Raw genomic sequence first — 17175 nt, 5'->3', positions numbered from 1 at the left:
GATCGGCCAGCCAGCTAAGTCTAGTTTTTTTTTACCGCACAACCCAGTCATGGGGGTAAACATGACTTACGGCAAACAGGCCTAAGGGTGGGTTTTTATAATATATGTTTATACATATTTAATTACGTGTACAAGTTACTGATGATTTGAAGGAAAAGTATAAGTTTACATGAAAAGGATCATTCTTGTGCTTAAATGATGATCTAAGGAAAACGTATAAGGAAAAGTATATGTATGTTCATCATTAAATATTTTTACAGTTTAAAGTTAAAAGTTTAATTTAGTAGTTATAAAATATGATTATAAAAATTTACTGTTGAAATTGATGACAAAAGTTTTATGCAGAAAATTTTAAATTTATATTTATTCTAAAAGCAGTCTTGAAGTTATAGTATTAAATATTGTTTTACGAAATTCTTTAAAAGCTCATTTTAGCCACACACTAATAATAATCTTATTTACTTACTGAACGTCGTCTCACCCCAATCATATTTTATTTCAAATAACTCTGAAGGACATGTCAGAAATCAGGCTTAGCAAGCATGCGGGTGGGGATTAGAAAAATAAAGATTGATTAGAAATATTAGTATGGTTTCAAATATTTATGTTTGTGTAATTTTTCTTCTTTTGAAATAAATGATTGTAATATGGAATATCAGTGCTCTAGTTTAATAAAAATTGAGTTTATTTGCTTCCGCTGTAAATCACTAGTAAAAAGTTAATATCCCAACCCCCTCGGGGTCGGGGTGTTACAATTGCTCTTTTCGTTTTTGGGAGTCATGTGCAGCATTGGAAGACATCTTAGCTTTGAAGGTTCAACTCCAAATGTGTGTTTTTGGATTTTATTGGAAGAAATTGTAACTCTCTTGCTTATTATGTAGCAAAATGTGCAGTGTCTGCACCACATAATTCCGTTAGATATCCCCCTTTTTATCTTACTGCATTTAAGGACAACTTTAACCTTATCTATGGGTAAGGATCATCCATATCAAGTGGCCATGAATTCCCATATTTTCAAGAGAGACAGAGAGAGTCTGCCCGAGGACAAAACAAGTATCTAGGACAAGGTGAAGTGTAGTGTGACAATGTTGGCAAGTAAGAAATTGGGTTGAAATCATACCTCTGTAAGCCCGTAACACATGTACCAGGCACCACCACATTTCATTTGGTGAATCTCACTGCTAAAAAGTACATGAAACCTACCAAATGAACAACTGCAGTGTACTTGTTACACAATACTAAGGACAGAAGAATTTTGCAAAAGAAAAAAAAATGTTATTGTCGCAACCATTACACAACTATCAAAACCATGTATATCACATGAATCAACGACATCATTGTTTATTAGATTTTGTGTCCAATGGCAAAACTAGAGTCATGATGCACACTTTCATTTCATCTATAGAGGATAGACGCTACCTAAAAGCCAAAAAAAAAAAGAGCAAATCATGAATCACACTAACCAAAGTAAAAAAAAAAATGTTTGCAACACTACATTATCATTGCTCAATGCACAATACACAAGGATATTTTCAGGAGTGGAGGCTTTCACATCCGTCGGCTCAATGCTTAAGAATACCAGAAGATAAGTCCACGTAGGGATAAGCAAACAGTTTATCCAACTCGTTCTGAACAGATAATAACCTCTTTAACAAGCTTGATAGCTTTGGATCTGTTCAATTTATAGAATGCTCATAGTTACTGTATTTGCAATTTGAAAGATTTGTTGTAAGAAAATATGAAGGACAGTCAGAGCAAGTATAGATAGTAAACCAGGATACAGAGTTATGGATATCCTCAAGAAACAAGTATCTGTTGAAAACATAAATATAAAATGAATTTACTGTGGATTAGGTATGTCATACCTTAGTTTTATATTCTCAAAACTATATCATAATGGAGTTAAGCTGATTTCTATGTTTGCTGGAGCTTTACTATTCCTTTGTAACATCTTTGATACAATGTTGGGAGCCCCATCTTTGTCGGTAGTTTTTCTTTTAGCAGCCATTTTATGCTGCAGGTGACATTTGTAATGAGTATTCTTATGCTGCCATGTAAGAGGCAGCTAAACAAGGCTGAAGGGTTCTAAGAAGCGAAGTTGGTTTTTCTAGTTATGGTTACGAAGTGATGGATTGCTAAGCCAGTGAAACAAACCAAGAACAAGAGAATGAGAGGAAAGTAAAAAAGAAATGGACACTAGAGAATAGAATTTTGCGACAATATGATACAATTATGACAATGGAACATGCATAGAAAACACAAATTATTTACAAATTATAACTGTGTTTATGTTATTGAAATCAGAATAGGTTTTCTGTATTTCTTGAATAATTTTGTACAAGCCATGAAGCCAATACACAATATTTATAATACAATCAGGTATTCTAAATATGGAAACAATCTCCTAAAATAATATCTCTCAATAATATACAATCCTCTACATAAACCCTAAATTACTCCAAGATATTCGGGATTTCTACAATTATGATAACATTTAAATCAATCCCAGTAAAAAATCAAATAAGAGAACAAAAATGTGGGAAATGCAGACTCTGATTTTGTAGTTGTTTGGTAGCATATTAATTTTTTTGGTGCCTTAGGTATAATTAAAAAGCAGCTTTAGTACCCACAGTGAACCATACATGGTTGGAAAGCAATAATGTGTGGTTTAGGAGGATTTGCAGTTGACTGAAATTGGAGATCAGAGAAATAACTGAGGATTTGCATTGCAAGATCTCTTGCAAGAAGACAGCTGAGGATTCAGCTATGAGAAGAACTTTTTAGCTCATTGAATGATGTAGGAGGACAGTGGGATCCACCTCCACAAGGAAATGTTTCGTTATGAAGTGATTGATGTCTGAGCCGTGCATGTACTGTTTTCATTTCCTATTGGCTCTTTTTTGTTTGTTTGTTCTTATGGTGCTGGACATGGTTGGAGGGCTTCAGGTTGTGAGCCTTTGCAGAGGCTTTGGAATTGTTGGGTCTGCGTGTGATTGAGCTTTCTAAAGTTGTATTTCCCAGTAAATAAATTAATTGTTGAAACCAGTGAAGCCACTTAATCAGTGCAAGAAAAATGGTAAGATTGAGGAAAGAATTTTCAACCTTTTTCATTGCCTTGGCTACTTAAGATCGCCTGGTTCACCTCATTAGCTGTCTTCAGAACCTGTGATCTATCCAGAAGTTCTGCAAGATAACAACTGGAGGGATCTTTATATCCCAGCAGAGAAATTGTTCTTTCTAGCCGTTCCCGTAAATTTGGCTGCAGAACACACAAATAGCTCAAGCACATAATAAAATTTGGACTGCTAGAATTTGAAGTTTATTAATAGAATGAAACAGTCTCTGATGCTGTTTAAACCCAGTGGAGGATGTGATATTGTTAGTTTAAAACCAATTTTTAAGGCTAGTTTTGGTCCACGCCAAAGTAATGAAACATCTCATTCATTCAACCACTTAACACTGCCTTTTAGCACCATAAAAGGCATGCATCTCTAGCCAAAATGTTTTCCAAATTGAGAATACGCATTGACAAGGCACATAAAGTTGTAGGAAATGATAACTTACATTCTCGAGGCACAATGGAGCAACATACTCCCTGCAGAATTGCAAAGCTTCTTCTATGCTTCCTCTACGAATCAGTTCTATCAATTTTTGCTGTTGCAGAGAGAAAAGCAGTTCTGGATGTGCACTGACTACCTACATGAAAATTATCATATAAATGGAAGCCCACTTCAGGAAGCAAAAAGAAGCACTAAAAGATTTCTACAATTTTTTACTACCAAGTGAATAAATATATTTTATTCATCTCTTCCCAAATTTGTAATTGAAGGACAATAATTTTTTCCCTTTCTTTTGAAGATTTACCTATACATGGCCCCCTATAGGGGCAGGCTCATAACCCTATACTCAACCACCTTGGAAACCAACAAGAAGAGCCCAAATGCACACCCATATCATAAATATCAACAAATGCAACAAGGCCTCAACTATGTGTTAGGACCGGAGGAGCCCATGGGTGGGCTTTGATACACATGGTGAACACCAACTTGACCCAAAAGCTTGAGCCTATTGGGTCTTGGGTCCAACCATGTATATAAGCACCCATCATCCACTCTAATTTTCCATTGTGAGACAAGCTCACAAGTAGAATTCTCAATAATTTGCCCAATTCCCCAATAGTTGCTCAAGTGGACCTTACCACTGGCGCCTTACGTGTCTCAGGTTGCATTTCACGTGCCTCCGAACCAATCCTATCTCCCACGTCTTGATCCTATTCGGATCCATCCTGGCTTAGATGATCCTTATTGGCCTCGGCCACATACTTGGTCCTCCAATTGTTAGCACGTCAGGAGAATTAGTTTCACGTCTCAATTTTTTTTTTTACTATGTCGGTCACCCAGAGTTACGAACCGTCGGCTCTGATACCACTTGTTAAGACCGAAGGAACCCATGGGTGGGTTTTGATACACATGGGGAACACCAACTTGACCAAAAAGCTATTGGTTCTTGGACCCAAACATGTATATAAGTATCCATCATCCATTCTAATTTTTCAATGTGGGATAAGCTCACAAGTGGAATTCTCAACACTATGCCCTCATGGGAACTTGAACCCCTACCTTTACAAAGGAAAATGTGGAGATCAACCACTTGTTGGATAGTCCAGGGCTTCTCAAGCCCAAAAGTTAGCTCATGGGGTGAGACTTTCCCTCACCCTTAATAACTGACCACCAGCTCCTTCCAGCTCCAATCTGGGAAACACCAACAATCTCCTCCTCACACATCGGGCTCCAAATCGGCGACACCATGTACTTGGCATCCTAGGGAGAATGTTGAACCTGACTTTGATACTAGTGTTGGGTAGTCTAGGGCCTTCTTAACCTCAAAAGTTAGCTCATGTGATGAGACTTTCCCTCACACTTAATAATTGACCACCAGCCCCTTCCACAACTGATGTGGGATAACCCCAACACCACTGTACCAAATACTAGGTTAATTGAAGGGCAATCAGTTATCAGAATATTTTATGTGCCTTCCAGCTTTGTAATTGAGGGACAATCAGTCATCAGAGAGAGAAAAAGGTAAAACTGAATCAAAATAGATATATTCACCAGTAGAATTGGCTATATACTATTGGAATTTGGAACAACTCATTTCACAGGCAGATGGGGGAATGTCATCCTCAAAAGCATCAAAAGGAAAAACCAGAAAATATTTATTTATACAACATAGCCTTAGGTCTTAAATAAAGCATAAGAAATAGTAGAGAGTGATGATGAAGCTACTCTTAAGCTTATACCCCTACCATTGGTGCCTACTGCCTAATATACCTCTAAACTTTTACAATGCATATATCAAACTTCAGACTACACTACAACCGTCTGCCTGAGCTTCAGTAGTCCACTAACCTCATGCTTTTTTCGAGAAACCTAAAGGGATTTAATAGTTTCCCTAAAAATACTGAACATAATAGCATATAATTTTAAAAATACAACATGCCCTCCATAAAAATAATTCTCAGTTGATTTCAGTTTTGTAGGCTGTAGACAAATGAGCTCTAGCAGCAAAAATGCTAGCGAAAAAAGTTATACGTAGACTGAATTTTGATACAATTTCGTTTCAAAAATTACATGTACATGGTAATTTGTGACAATGTTGGTGAAGTAGCTGAAGGAACAGCTTACCTCAGAATATGAACTATTAAGAATCTGAACCGCCTTCTCAAGCTTCCCACAATATATTGCCTGTATAAGAGCTGCACGAGTGGACATTGTTGCCAGATCTATTTCTGCTGTGTGCCAATAAGGAAAACTAAGCTTGCAACAATAAATAAAATAAAAATAAATCGTCATTAATGAATAACAAAAGCACAGCAAAAGAGAGAATGTTGGATGCTCTTATCAAATCAAGATTTATAATATTGCAGACAAAGGATACGCTCAGTGCCGGACTCCTTATGGAAAATCTCAGCAGTCAAAACAAAACCTTTTGTGACGAGAAAATTCATCACCAGCTCATTCATGTCCTTCTTCCTAATCCTCACGTCTCCGAGATTTTTCTCCCATTCCTCCCTCGAAATAACGTCCTTTTCTGAGTTCATCATCTGCGTGCATTTGTATAAAATTAATACTACCCCAAAAAAAGTGTTCACAATTCCATTCTATCGATTATGCAGGACTAAACGCTTATTCTGGTAATAATTGCACAACCATAAAGCCTACGGAAACAATGCCAGGTAACATTTGGCAGAGAATTGCTATTTTGAGCCCCAAGTAACTTGTGAGAGGAAAACAAGAAAGAACCGATGACACCTTCGGGAAAGAGTATCACAAACTCATTCCCTCCGCTTCAGTTCAAGCCGTTCAACAAGAATCCAAGAAAGCAGATCATTGACGCCAACTAATTTAATTCAATGACAAATCTTGGAATTTTGAGATCTCACTACACAATCTAACCATTTTTGTGAATTAATTCTGCAACCTAACGACGTAATCCAACTAATTCAACTCAGTGATAAATCTTGAAATTCATAATTCAGGAACACCTCTGCTGCATCTACACGCACACAGACAGAGACAGATGAAAACTTGATGAGCAAATGGCGAATTTCACGGTGAAATGCCAACGGAAACGCACCGTGGAGTTGAGCTTCCCGGCGAACTCTCCGAGCAGAATGCCGAATGTACTTTTGGCGCTCTCTTTGTTTTTCAGTTTTGTGACCAACGACACGGAGGACACGGTCCCGGTCCAAGGCGGCTTTTATAGTCAATGCCCAAAGTTACCATGCGCCAAACGAAGCAGCCAACAGTGATTTGAATATAACTTTTTATTAACATTAAAATTTTAAAATACCTATCTTGCGGTCCCATGGTCTAGTGGTGAGGACATTGGACTCTGAATCCAGTAACCCGAGTTCAAATCTCGGTGGGACCTTTTCTACTTTTATGTCATTTTACCTTCATTTTCTTTTTTATAACTAATTAACAATGGCAAAATAATTGTTCAACATTTGGAGCGGATTGAACTATTCTTTATCATTGCTAATGTTTCATTTTGTTTCAAATACTAATATAGTATTTTGTAATAGGTGCATTCCCAATTTCATATGGAATGGCTCCCTTGTAAGACTTTCTAAAAGTAACATTCAAAAATAATTTTCTCATAAGCCTCAATTTTATGATTAGGTAAGAAGCTTCACATTACGGGAAGATAAGGGATCCTACGGTCGGTGTTTTAAGGAAATGCAAATTTTATCAGAGGTGTAATTGCCTATGTTCGGTCAATTTTTTGTCAAATTAAACACCTAAAACGGATTCAATCAATTCAAGATTTTGCTGAACTAAACAAAACCGAACAGTAATTTAAATTTAACCAAATAGAATAAAAAATATTCGATGTAGTTCGATTTTGCTATTTTGTTTGAGCCTCTTGGAGTCAATGATGGCGAAAGTGGAACTCCAATCTCCAAGGGACGAGGGGCCTTCAATGCTTGTGCCATGTGCAAATTTTGGAAGGTCAAAGGCCAAAAACCAAAGATAAATATTGAGCACGCTGGGGGCCAAAGCTAGTGGATGGTGGTGGTGGTGCACAGGCAGCTCTTAGTGGCTCAATGTCAAGCTTAGTGAAAGCCGAGGAAGGAGGAGGACTGTCGAGTTCCAATTAAATAAAAATTGGTACAAGAAGGACAATGATATTTTATTCAAATAATTGAGGCGTAAACATTAAGTACTTTAGAGAGGACAAAAACATGGGTATTTATACACGATTACATGACATAGGAGATAATAAATGATAAATTATAAATCTCATGATTTAATATAAAATTTGAATTGTTGTCATATATCCTCTTTTTTGAATTAATAGGCTCTGATTTGTTGGCATATATGACCCTCAGACATTAACTTTGGATCTTTGACGCTCCTTAGTCTTTATTGTGATAATTTGCTTCAAATCTTCGTCATTTAAATCTGTAACGAACAAATGTGACCGTCAACAGTTTGATGTAGTCGTCGATATGCATTGTTAATATTCTCCTGCAAACTTTTCCGGGGTTGTAGGCAACGTTTGTTGAAAAAAATAATAATGAAGAGTGACCCTTGAGGGTACGAATATGTTTGGCTATCATTGTGTGGTCTTCTTTCCAAAGGTAGTTAATATGTTGATGGCTTATGCATTTGTAATTGAGAAATGATGCTAACGGATCTTATCCATCCTCGAAGAAGATGGTCAGAGTTCCGCCATGCTAAGATGTAGCATTGAGATGTATGGTTCTGTCATGCTATGATAGCATTGTGATGTATGGATAATACAATGATAAAAAAAATATATGGATAATATAGGGGCTAGGATTTTTTTTTTTTGACATAGTGTTCACAATGGTTCTGATACCATAAATAAAAACTAAAACAAAAAAGGCAATGACATTTTATTCAAATAACTGAGTCGTGAACACTACGTACTTTAGAGAGGACACAAGCACGGGTATTTATATATGATTACATGACATAGGAGACAATAAATGATAAATTATAAATCTTATGATTTAAGATAAAATTTGAATTGTTGTCATATATCCTCTTTTTTGAATTAATAGGCTCTAATTTGTTAGCATATATGACCATCAGACATTGACTTTGGATCTTTGACATTCCTTAGTCTTTATTGTGTTAATTTGTCTCAGATCTTTGTCATTTAAAACTGCAACAGACAAAAATGGCCATCGACAGTTTGATTTAGCCGCCAATATGCATTGTTAATACCAATTAGCGACTAGTGACTGGAGGAGGAGGCAAGGAGAGGAGGGTTAGGGTTTCAAGAAGAGACTCAAGTGGGGAGGTCAAAGGAACCTAAATAGTGAAGATAAAATGGTTCAAGTTAGGGTTGGTTTTGCATTTTGTAAGTTTTAGAATAGTTCGGCCAATTTTGTATGTTTCAACACCTAAATCAATTCAATCGATTTTTGGGATTTTGGTCAACTGAACCAAATTGAATAGTGAATAAAAACCAAATCAAATAAAAAAAATATTCGATTTTGTTCGATTTTGCTACTTGGTTTGGGCTTGAGGTCGATGATGGCGGAAATGGAGGTCTGATCCCCAAGGGGATAGGGGCCCTCAATGCTTGTGCCTTATGCAAACTTGCGAAGCTCAAAGCACTAATCGAAGGGCGAATGCCAAGGCAAAATACTGAATAGCCAAATAGGTGAGGGGCCAAAGCTTGTGGATGGTGGTGGTGGTGCCAAGGCAGGCCAATAGAGCAAGAGGACTTTCAAGTTCCAACTAGTGATTCGAGGAAACGGTGAGGACAGGAGGGTTAAGGTTTCTAGAGGAGACTTAAGTGGAGAGGTCAGAGGTGGTCAAGTGAAGAAGTCTAAATAGTGAAGACAAAATGATTCGAGCTAGAGTTTTAAGCATAAATATAATATAACATAATACATAACGACAGGAACTTATTGTACTCAAACGCTATGTATGAAGCAACAACTAATGAACTATGAATTGCACTATGAAATTGTACCTATAAAGTGTGACAATACGAGTGCAATATAAAGTTGGTTCGGTTCAGTTTGACCAAATCCTTTAAAGGTCCAAAGCCAAACTAGCAAACCCAATTCTCTTATTTCTTAAACTAAAACAAACCGTATCACCTACAAAACTAGCCAATTTTAGTCTATTTCAAAATGATTTAGTCAATTTTGTCTATTTCACTTGGTTAGAGTTACAACCCTAGATTTTATTCCAATGGTCACCTTTTCCAAGAAAGATTGAGATTAATGGGATTGAGTTAGCCGTTGCAATTCAACTTTCAGCTGTACTCCCGAGAGTATGGAATTGAGGACTACAAGCTTTGTATGTTGAACACCTTATAAACCAATGCTAATGACATTCAGCCCATGTTTGAGTCCAAAGTTCAACAATACAAAACTAAACTAACTTTCGTCCAAATCTGTGTAACTTTGAACTCCGAAGCCTGAAATTTATGTCTCAAACACATCCTCAAAGCGCTTTAGCATACGCATAACTTACACAGAAAATTGGGGACAATGCAAAAAGTAGAGGGGTTCATTCTCCACAGAAATGAAGATGCACAAAAGTGCCAAGGATTTTGTCAAATAAGCTCCCCTCCCCCCCTCCCTTCTTGTGCACCCATAAAAAAAACAAGAAGAAAAATGCAACAAACTTGTTGGAAGAAGAATATCATCCAAGCTATATTTCAGATTCCACAACACAGAAAAATTGCAAAGATCATAATTTTTTGTCATTTCTTCCAGCAAATAGCACACTGCACATACTTTTGTTTTGCTTTTTCACATTATAAGCTGCGAATACACCACCCAACAGCATAGTACACTCCTTTTCCTAAAATTTTCGTCCAAAACAAACTGGACCTATAAGAATCTAATGGAAGAGAACAGACTACTTGTACATCACTACACACTGTGTTATACAACAAAATTCAAAGTTCCACTGTACATGAGCTCGGACAATAAGGGGCGGATAATGATTTGCCACGAGCAGGAACTACCCAGTGTCATCTCAAATTCCTAACACTCCAGGAATGAAAATTGAGATTTACAAATTTCAGTATAAGTCAAAATTGGAATCTTGAGGTTTTCTGTCACTATATTAGATTGCGAGGGTGATCTACAGAATTCATGCTGGAACGCAGAAAGAGGAGCTAAGAGCTGGAGGCAAAACACAAACCAAGTGCGGCCCAGCAGGGTTGCAACTTATATTAGCCTCATCAACATCTGGAAGCCCAAGTTGGGGGGGATGAACATACCCCGCTACCAGTGGCAAGCACAAAATTGAGATGACTATCCTTGAACCTGTCACAGGAGACAAATGCCACAGAGAAGATGTGTTCAAATCAAGACCATACAAGGTAACTTTTAAACTACCTCATGATTCCCTCCAACAAAAACCAGTAAAAGAAAGAAAAGAATTCAGAAACCTTGCTCTGTGGAGAGTGAAACATGTCCTCTCTTCCTACCAGCAATCATCCAATTTTCAGAATTTGCTTTGACTTCATATAAAATTTCATCCTGGGTGGACAACAAGAAAATAAATTTCACATTAAAAAATTGTACACAATTCCTCGAGTAACACACTCCCTATTTAAAAAACAGATGCCCAAAATCCTCTTTCAATTTAGCAACCAACATAAACAACCCCACACAATCAAGAGTTTCTGGAGTAAATATACGGTAAGTGGTAACTAACAGGTGAATGCTTCACCAGAATGTTTCCCAAGATGAAATCCCAACAGAAAGGAGGGCAAAACAATGACACACTACATATTCTTGAAAGAGATTTTACATAGATCAACTTATAAATGTTATTCCAAAGACTAAAAACCATGCGATCAGAAAGAACCACACCTAAAACAAATGCAAATGAAAATGTGACATATCAATATGCTTATGGGTACTCTTGTGACCTCTTTTGGACCAAAATGATTAATGGGACTACAGACCATGATCTGACATTAAATTGTTTTAGTTACTTGACTTCGCAATAGCTTCTGGTGGTACCAAAGCACCAAACTTAATTTTGTTATTTTGAACAGCCAAGAATGGAAAATATTTACCAGAAAAGGAATAAAACAATTTCTTTTCACAAGAATGAAGTCTTTTCTTGACTCACATTGTTCTGTGAAGCTGCATTTTCTCCAAAATGCTTTAACCTTTCAACTCTCCATTTCATAGTAACAAGTTGTCCAACTCTCAAATCACTAGAAGGGAGAGGAAGAAAACCAACAGCCAAGCATGGATCTAGCACGGGCCTCTGCAAGAGGAGAGCACTCCTGAAGACCAAATCATGCATAGTACCCTCAGGTCCAGCAGGTTCCATGATAACAGGGGTGTGGGCTCCGCTGCTTCTATCACCAATTATTCTGTATCTGATGCTTAATATGCTATCTGATTGCAATGCCTTTGCTTCAACTGCAAAAAAAAAGAGATTAATGATTTATTGTCTAAAAGGTAACAAATCCTCAAGTATCAAGGAACCATAATTACAACGGCAACAATGAAATTGATGAGATAGACGCAACATCTCTTCGATCTTATGCAATCTTTCTAATGATTCTCAGCACACAAGTTCTACACTAAGAAATACCAGTACAATTCTGCTCAGAAAGAAACAAATTCTAGATACTGAACTTCAAATGCTCTGAACTGTTAAAACACAAAAGACAAAGAACAGGAAATTATTAAGGAAATGGCTTCAAGGCATCCAGCAATGCTACTTTCCTCGAGGCTAAATTCACCCCCACAAATCTAAATCTGGCATGCAAGAGGGAATCTGCAAAAAGCCTTTGGTATACAACGAAGCCCACTGTTGGAAAGCATAGTACACCGACAATTTTGAACCCTTCGCACTCAATGATATTAACAAGACCATCTAACTTGCACACCATTTTTTTACAGAAAAATGCAAGAAGCAACTTGGTTCAAATGGACTGGTTCACAACTTTTAGAAAAAACAACCTTCTGACAGGAATTTAAATAACTGTCGTTATTAATTATAAAATTTAATTAACCCATAAAGTCAGCAAAATAATTAACCATTAACCAATGAGAAAGACTTATAAGGAACAATTCCTCCAAGTAGGATTTGGAAGTTGGAACCCACGGATCATGAGATACCACATCAGGATTTGAACCTATACAAGTGAGAGATATGGTTTGTAGTGGGCCCAATAATGTGGGTCCTACATCACTTGAGAGGGTCCAAATATTAATATAACATCTTCTGACTTATGAGTTTCAAATCCTATGTAGAAAATCGTTCGTTACAAGTTTTGCTCTTAACCAATCTTGTATTCATATGTGCACATGCCATGCGTCCCAGGCACCAATTGCCAGTATTTTGATACTAAACATACATGTTTTTTCTAGGAGCCCATGAATGGTGCAAGGGAATATCAACATATATATTTTCATTCACATGTGGGACAAGCCTCCCACTTCTCATTTTGGAAACTCCACAACAAAAAATCTCCACCATTTCCAGATAACCAACAAACTCAAAATATTAAACCATTTGACATTAAGCCAAAGGAAAACTAGCATACCAATTAACTGGTCAGACTGACCAGACAGACACAGAGCTCAAAGGCTGAACAAATCTTCCAAGCCACTTTATACATGTTGCAGTTAAATGCAATTTGAAAAACAAAATGTGAAATCAGGAATTAGAGAAAGAAAAAAAAGAGAGGAGAGATTAAACAGAGAAGCTAACAGAATAGAAAGAGAAGGCAAGGAAGAGAAGAACATAGAACAGAGAAGAAAATACGTGAGATGGAGTGAGAGTCAGATGTGAGAGGGAGGGGAGAGAGACTGCAATGAGAGAAAGAAATACAAAAGACTCAATTAATTATTCAAAAATTACCTATTCTTAAATTATAAGCCTATATTTATACACAACTAAGAAACCCTAAATACGAAACAGTTGAAAATTACAAATAACCCCAAAACAATCAAATAACCCCAAAGTAGTTGAAATCTACCCCAAAAAAAAAAATCCCCCCCAACTAGCATAAAATCCCTAATTTTTAAATCTTCCAAAGAAATACAATTGCCAATGATTATCCACAAGCGATCCTCCATCAAACTCCCCTAGTCAGAGGAAACTCAACCTCAAGTTCCATAATTGTGCAACAGGCGTGGGGAATATTATCCATGAGCAATTCCACTTGCAATATCAAATTGTCCATTTTCAATTGACATGCAAATTAGAGATGTGGAGGACAGAAGAAGAGAAGAAGATAAAAGGAGAAAAGGAGAAAAAATAGGAAAAATTGGGCATCAGTTTCTTGGAGTCTGGACAACTGCTCCAATTTTGCCCTTTATATATTAATAATAATGTCTCAAGGAAAAAAATACCCCCATTAACACAACCCAATTACTAAAATAATTGAGGCCTGATGTGTTTATTTGGAAGCCATCCATAGATGGAAAATTTTCAACTGCCTCAGCTTGGGAGGTAATAAGAATTAAAGGGAAGCAATACCCGTGGATGGAGTGGGTCTGGCATAAACTTATTCCTAAGAAAGTATCTATGTGTATGTGAAAAGTCATGCTTCAATGTTTTCCTGTAGATGAAAGAGTGCGGAAACTGGGAATTGATATGATCTCATGTTATAACTGCTGCATGAATAAAAAGGAGGAATCCCTTGATCATGTTCTGAGTACGGGTTTCATCGCAAGTATGGTTTGGATGAGAGCAGCGTCTGTCTTGAGAATTCTAAACTTTCATGATGAACCTTAGAGGGTGAAAATTAGTAGATGGTTCAGATGTGCCAAAAAATCAACCAAAAAAGGTACGATCAACGATTTGTTACCTACTATAATTTCTTGGAGACTTTGGCTCAGACGTTGTAAAGCCCACATGGAAGATAAGTATGAGTCGAGGAATGCAGTTTGGTTATCGGTGAGGTTTTGGCTTGCTAAAATTACAAAAGGCGTGAAGGGTTCTCTGGCTTCTATTGATAAGAATTTATTGCAAGAGTTCCAAGTGAAAACAATAATACCAAAGGTTAGAACTCAAAAAGTAGTCTGGGAAAAGCCTCCCGTAGGATGGTTGAAGCTAAATATTGATGGCTCTTGTAGAGGAAATCCGGGTTTTTGTGGTGGTGGTGGTATCATCTGCAACTCTTCGGGTAATATTTAAAGCCACTTTCTCTAAAAAATATAAGTCAGGTACTAATAATTGAGCGGAGTTGCAGGCTCTTACTAGTGGTATTCGGCTCTATAAAGAGTTGGTATATTAGAATATTTGTATTGAAAGTGACTCGGAATTGGTGGTGAGATGGATAACATGTGGAATTTGCTCTTCTTGGTACTTATGAGACTTTTGGGAATTGTTAAAGGATGAGCTACAAGGTCTTCAGTTCTCTATAAAGCACCAATTTAGAGAAGGTAATTAGGTGGCAGATTACATGGCTTGTCAAGGAGAGGGAGGCAACACGAGGAGATATTTTGTAAGTGATGTGCTGCCGAGTAAAATGAGAGGTCTAATTCGTATGGATAAGATGAGTATTCCAAGCCTTCGTTTTTAAATGTAATCATTTCATTCTCCTATGTTTTTCCCCGGGTTTTTGTTTTGCAGGTATTTTGTTTTTGTTTGTGTTTGTTTTGTTTTCATTCATATGATCTTGTTTAGTTTGTTTTAGTTGGATACTGGTACGGGTTTTGTTAGGCTTGTTTTGGTTTTGTTGTTTGGGATGATTTTGCTAGTTTATTTGTAAATCCCTTGTGACATGTTTGTAACCACAGTTTTCCTCCGCCTTAAGTGAAGGCTATCAATAAATTTGGGGTTTGTTAAAAAAAAAAAAAAAACTAAATTAACATATTCTCTTCTAACACTCCCACTTAAGCTAGAGGTGCATAAATATCACCCAACCCTAGTTTGTAACAACCATTAGACAAGGCAAGCTTAAATAAAGGCTATATAAAAACATTGCCTTACTGATCTATGTTTTCACAAAGGGGTTCCCCACGACCTCCTTCAACATAACATCCATCACGAAAAAATGACAATCAACTTATATGTGCTTTATCCTTTCATGAAACACTAGATTGCTAGCAATATAAATGGCAAGTTGATTATCGCAAAAATATCTAATGGCTTAGTTACCAAGAATCCTATCTTTGACATAAGAGACTTCAGCCACATAAACTCACTCACAGTACTAACCATAGTTCAATATTTTGCTTCAGCACCAAATCTTGCTACAGTAGTTTGTTTCTTGATATGCCATGTAACAAGATTACCTGCTATAGTAGCCTAATTTGCATAAGAATATCCCACAATCTCACAATATATATTGCATCTATATATCAAACATCTACCAATAGAGCCTTTAATATACCACGAAACCTACAAACAGCACCCCAATGTGGTTATTTGGGTTTTCCCATAAATTGACTCACCATTCCCGCTGCAAAAGATATATTTGGTGACAGTCAAGTAGATCTGTTGGCCTTACAAGGCTTAAAATCTTGTTTTGATGATAACAAATTAGAGGAACTTAACATATTTGGTTAAGTAATGATATTTCAGGACTCAAGTATATGAATACAAAGGTCAAGTGCACACAAGGATTATTGAAAGCTTATACTCCAAAGAAAGAAGATCTCACAAAACTTATACTATTAAAGCATGGATACAAAGATGATTTCATGAAGCTTAAAGTAAATTGAAGTTGGAAGTCAAGATAGACTCAAAAAATGGAAAGCATGAAGACTCTAAGCTTAGAATGTGTTTAAAGTCTTAAGAGAGTCTCTATGTAAGTACTTTATTCAAATGATGATTTGATTGGATTTGAAGCGCATTAGGAAACTCATTGACTTAGAGACCATATTTTGAAAAATCCCGGAAAATATTTTTCAAAAGTATTAAATTAATTTGGGGAAAACAAAAGAGCAAAAGAGAAGTTGGAAACAAAATGAAAAATCAGTTTTTGGTCAGTCCAGGCGACTGACATGAAAATAGACTGATTTTGAGAGAACCCAATAGGACCCAGGCGACTGACTCATAATGACCTAGTCGACCGACTCCTTGCTATATTTGAAAGTCTCAGTGTTTTAATGATCCAGGTGACTGACTCCTTGTTTCCAGTCGACTGACTGTTCGAGATTTCAAAATTTAAAACATAAGGGGAAGTTTCCAAATTTGAGTTTTCGAATTCTAAACGTTATGAAAACTTGGAAAACACTCCAAGTCACTTGGGGAACACGAAATACTCTTGTTTAAACATCTATAAATACCCCCCAAGCCTAAGGATTCACACACCAAGCAATACACAGCAAACAAGCTCTCTTGCTCTCAAAACTCTCAAAGCTCTCTTGCGCTCAAATTCTCTGAAGTTCTCTACTGAGTTTTGCTGTGAAACTCTCACATATTCTGAGCATATTCTGAATTCTTTCAATCAAGAAAGAAAGCTCACGGTGATATACTTCTAAGGCTTCAAATTCTTTCAATTATTATTTTGAATTGAAGTATATTGTAGTGCTTAATTGTTGTACTAATCAGCTCTTGTTTAGAGTGTCTTTGTACACCAAATTTGTTTCTTGTTTTTCTTGATGGTTCAGGATTGTTGACTCGTTGTACCAAGCGTGGGGTATCGCTTGGAGAGGGGGCTTCACCCTAGTTGAAGGAGGGATTGTAA

General features: G+C 36.8%; 2 protein-coding genes and 1 non-coding gene across 3 annotated transcripts in view; 1 reads left to right on the top strand and 2 right to left on the bottom strand.

Moving 5' to 3' along the window:
* Positions 1 to 1314: 1314 nt before the first annotated feature.
* Positions 1315 to 6727, bottom strand: LOC131155121 (protein GID8 homolog). The gene is made up of 6 exons (XM_058108052.1): positions 6637 to 6727; positions 5938 to 6103; positions 5685 to 5791; positions 3565 to 3696; positions 3103 to 3259; positions 1315 to 1672 (listed from the first exon to the last, which is right to left on the bottom strand). The coding sequence occupies exons 2-6, from the start codon at positions 6101 to 6103 to the stop codon at positions 1563 to 1565; spliced, it is 672 nt and encodes a 223-aa protein (XP_057964035.1). The 5' UTR covers positions 6637 to 6727; the 3' UTR covers positions 1315 to 1562.
* A 134-nt stretch (positions 6728 to 6861) lies between these two features.
* TRNAQ-CUG (transfer RNA glutamine (anticodon CUG)) lies at positions 6862 to 6933 on the top strand. Its single transcript has one exon. It is a non-coding gene; the product is annotated as a tRNA-Gln (tRNA).
* Positions 6934 to 10235: 3302 nt separating this feature from the next.
* LOC131155112 (trafficking protein particle complex II-specific subunit 130 homolog) overlaps positions 10236 to 17175 on the bottom strand; it is a 64942-nt gene continuing 58002 nt past the window's right edge. Inside the window, exons 19-21 of the mRNA XM_058108042.1 lie at positions 11646 to 11944; positions 10954 to 11044; positions 10236 to 10828 (exon numbers count right to left, since the gene is read on the bottom strand). Of these exons, the coding sequence (XP_057964025.1) occupies positions 10653 to 10828; positions 10954 to 11044; positions 11646 to 11944 (566 nt within the window). The 3' untranslated portion in view covers positions 10236 to 10652. The remainder of the gene's footprint in view (positions 10829 to 10953; positions 11045 to 11645; positions 11945 to 17175) is intronic.

The sequence above is a fragment of the Malania oleifera genome, chromosome 1 (assembly GCF_029873635.1).
Source record: "Malania oleifera isolate guangnan ecotype guangnan chromosome 1, ASM2987363v1, whole genome shotgun sequence".
In the NCBI taxonomy this organism is placed as follows: domain Eukaryota; kingdom Viridiplantae; phylum Streptophyta; class Magnoliopsida; order Santalales; family Ximeniaceae; genus Malania; species Malania oleifera.
The sequence above is the reverse complement of the archived record's forward strand: the minus strand, read 5'-3'. Positions and strand labels throughout refer to the sequence as shown.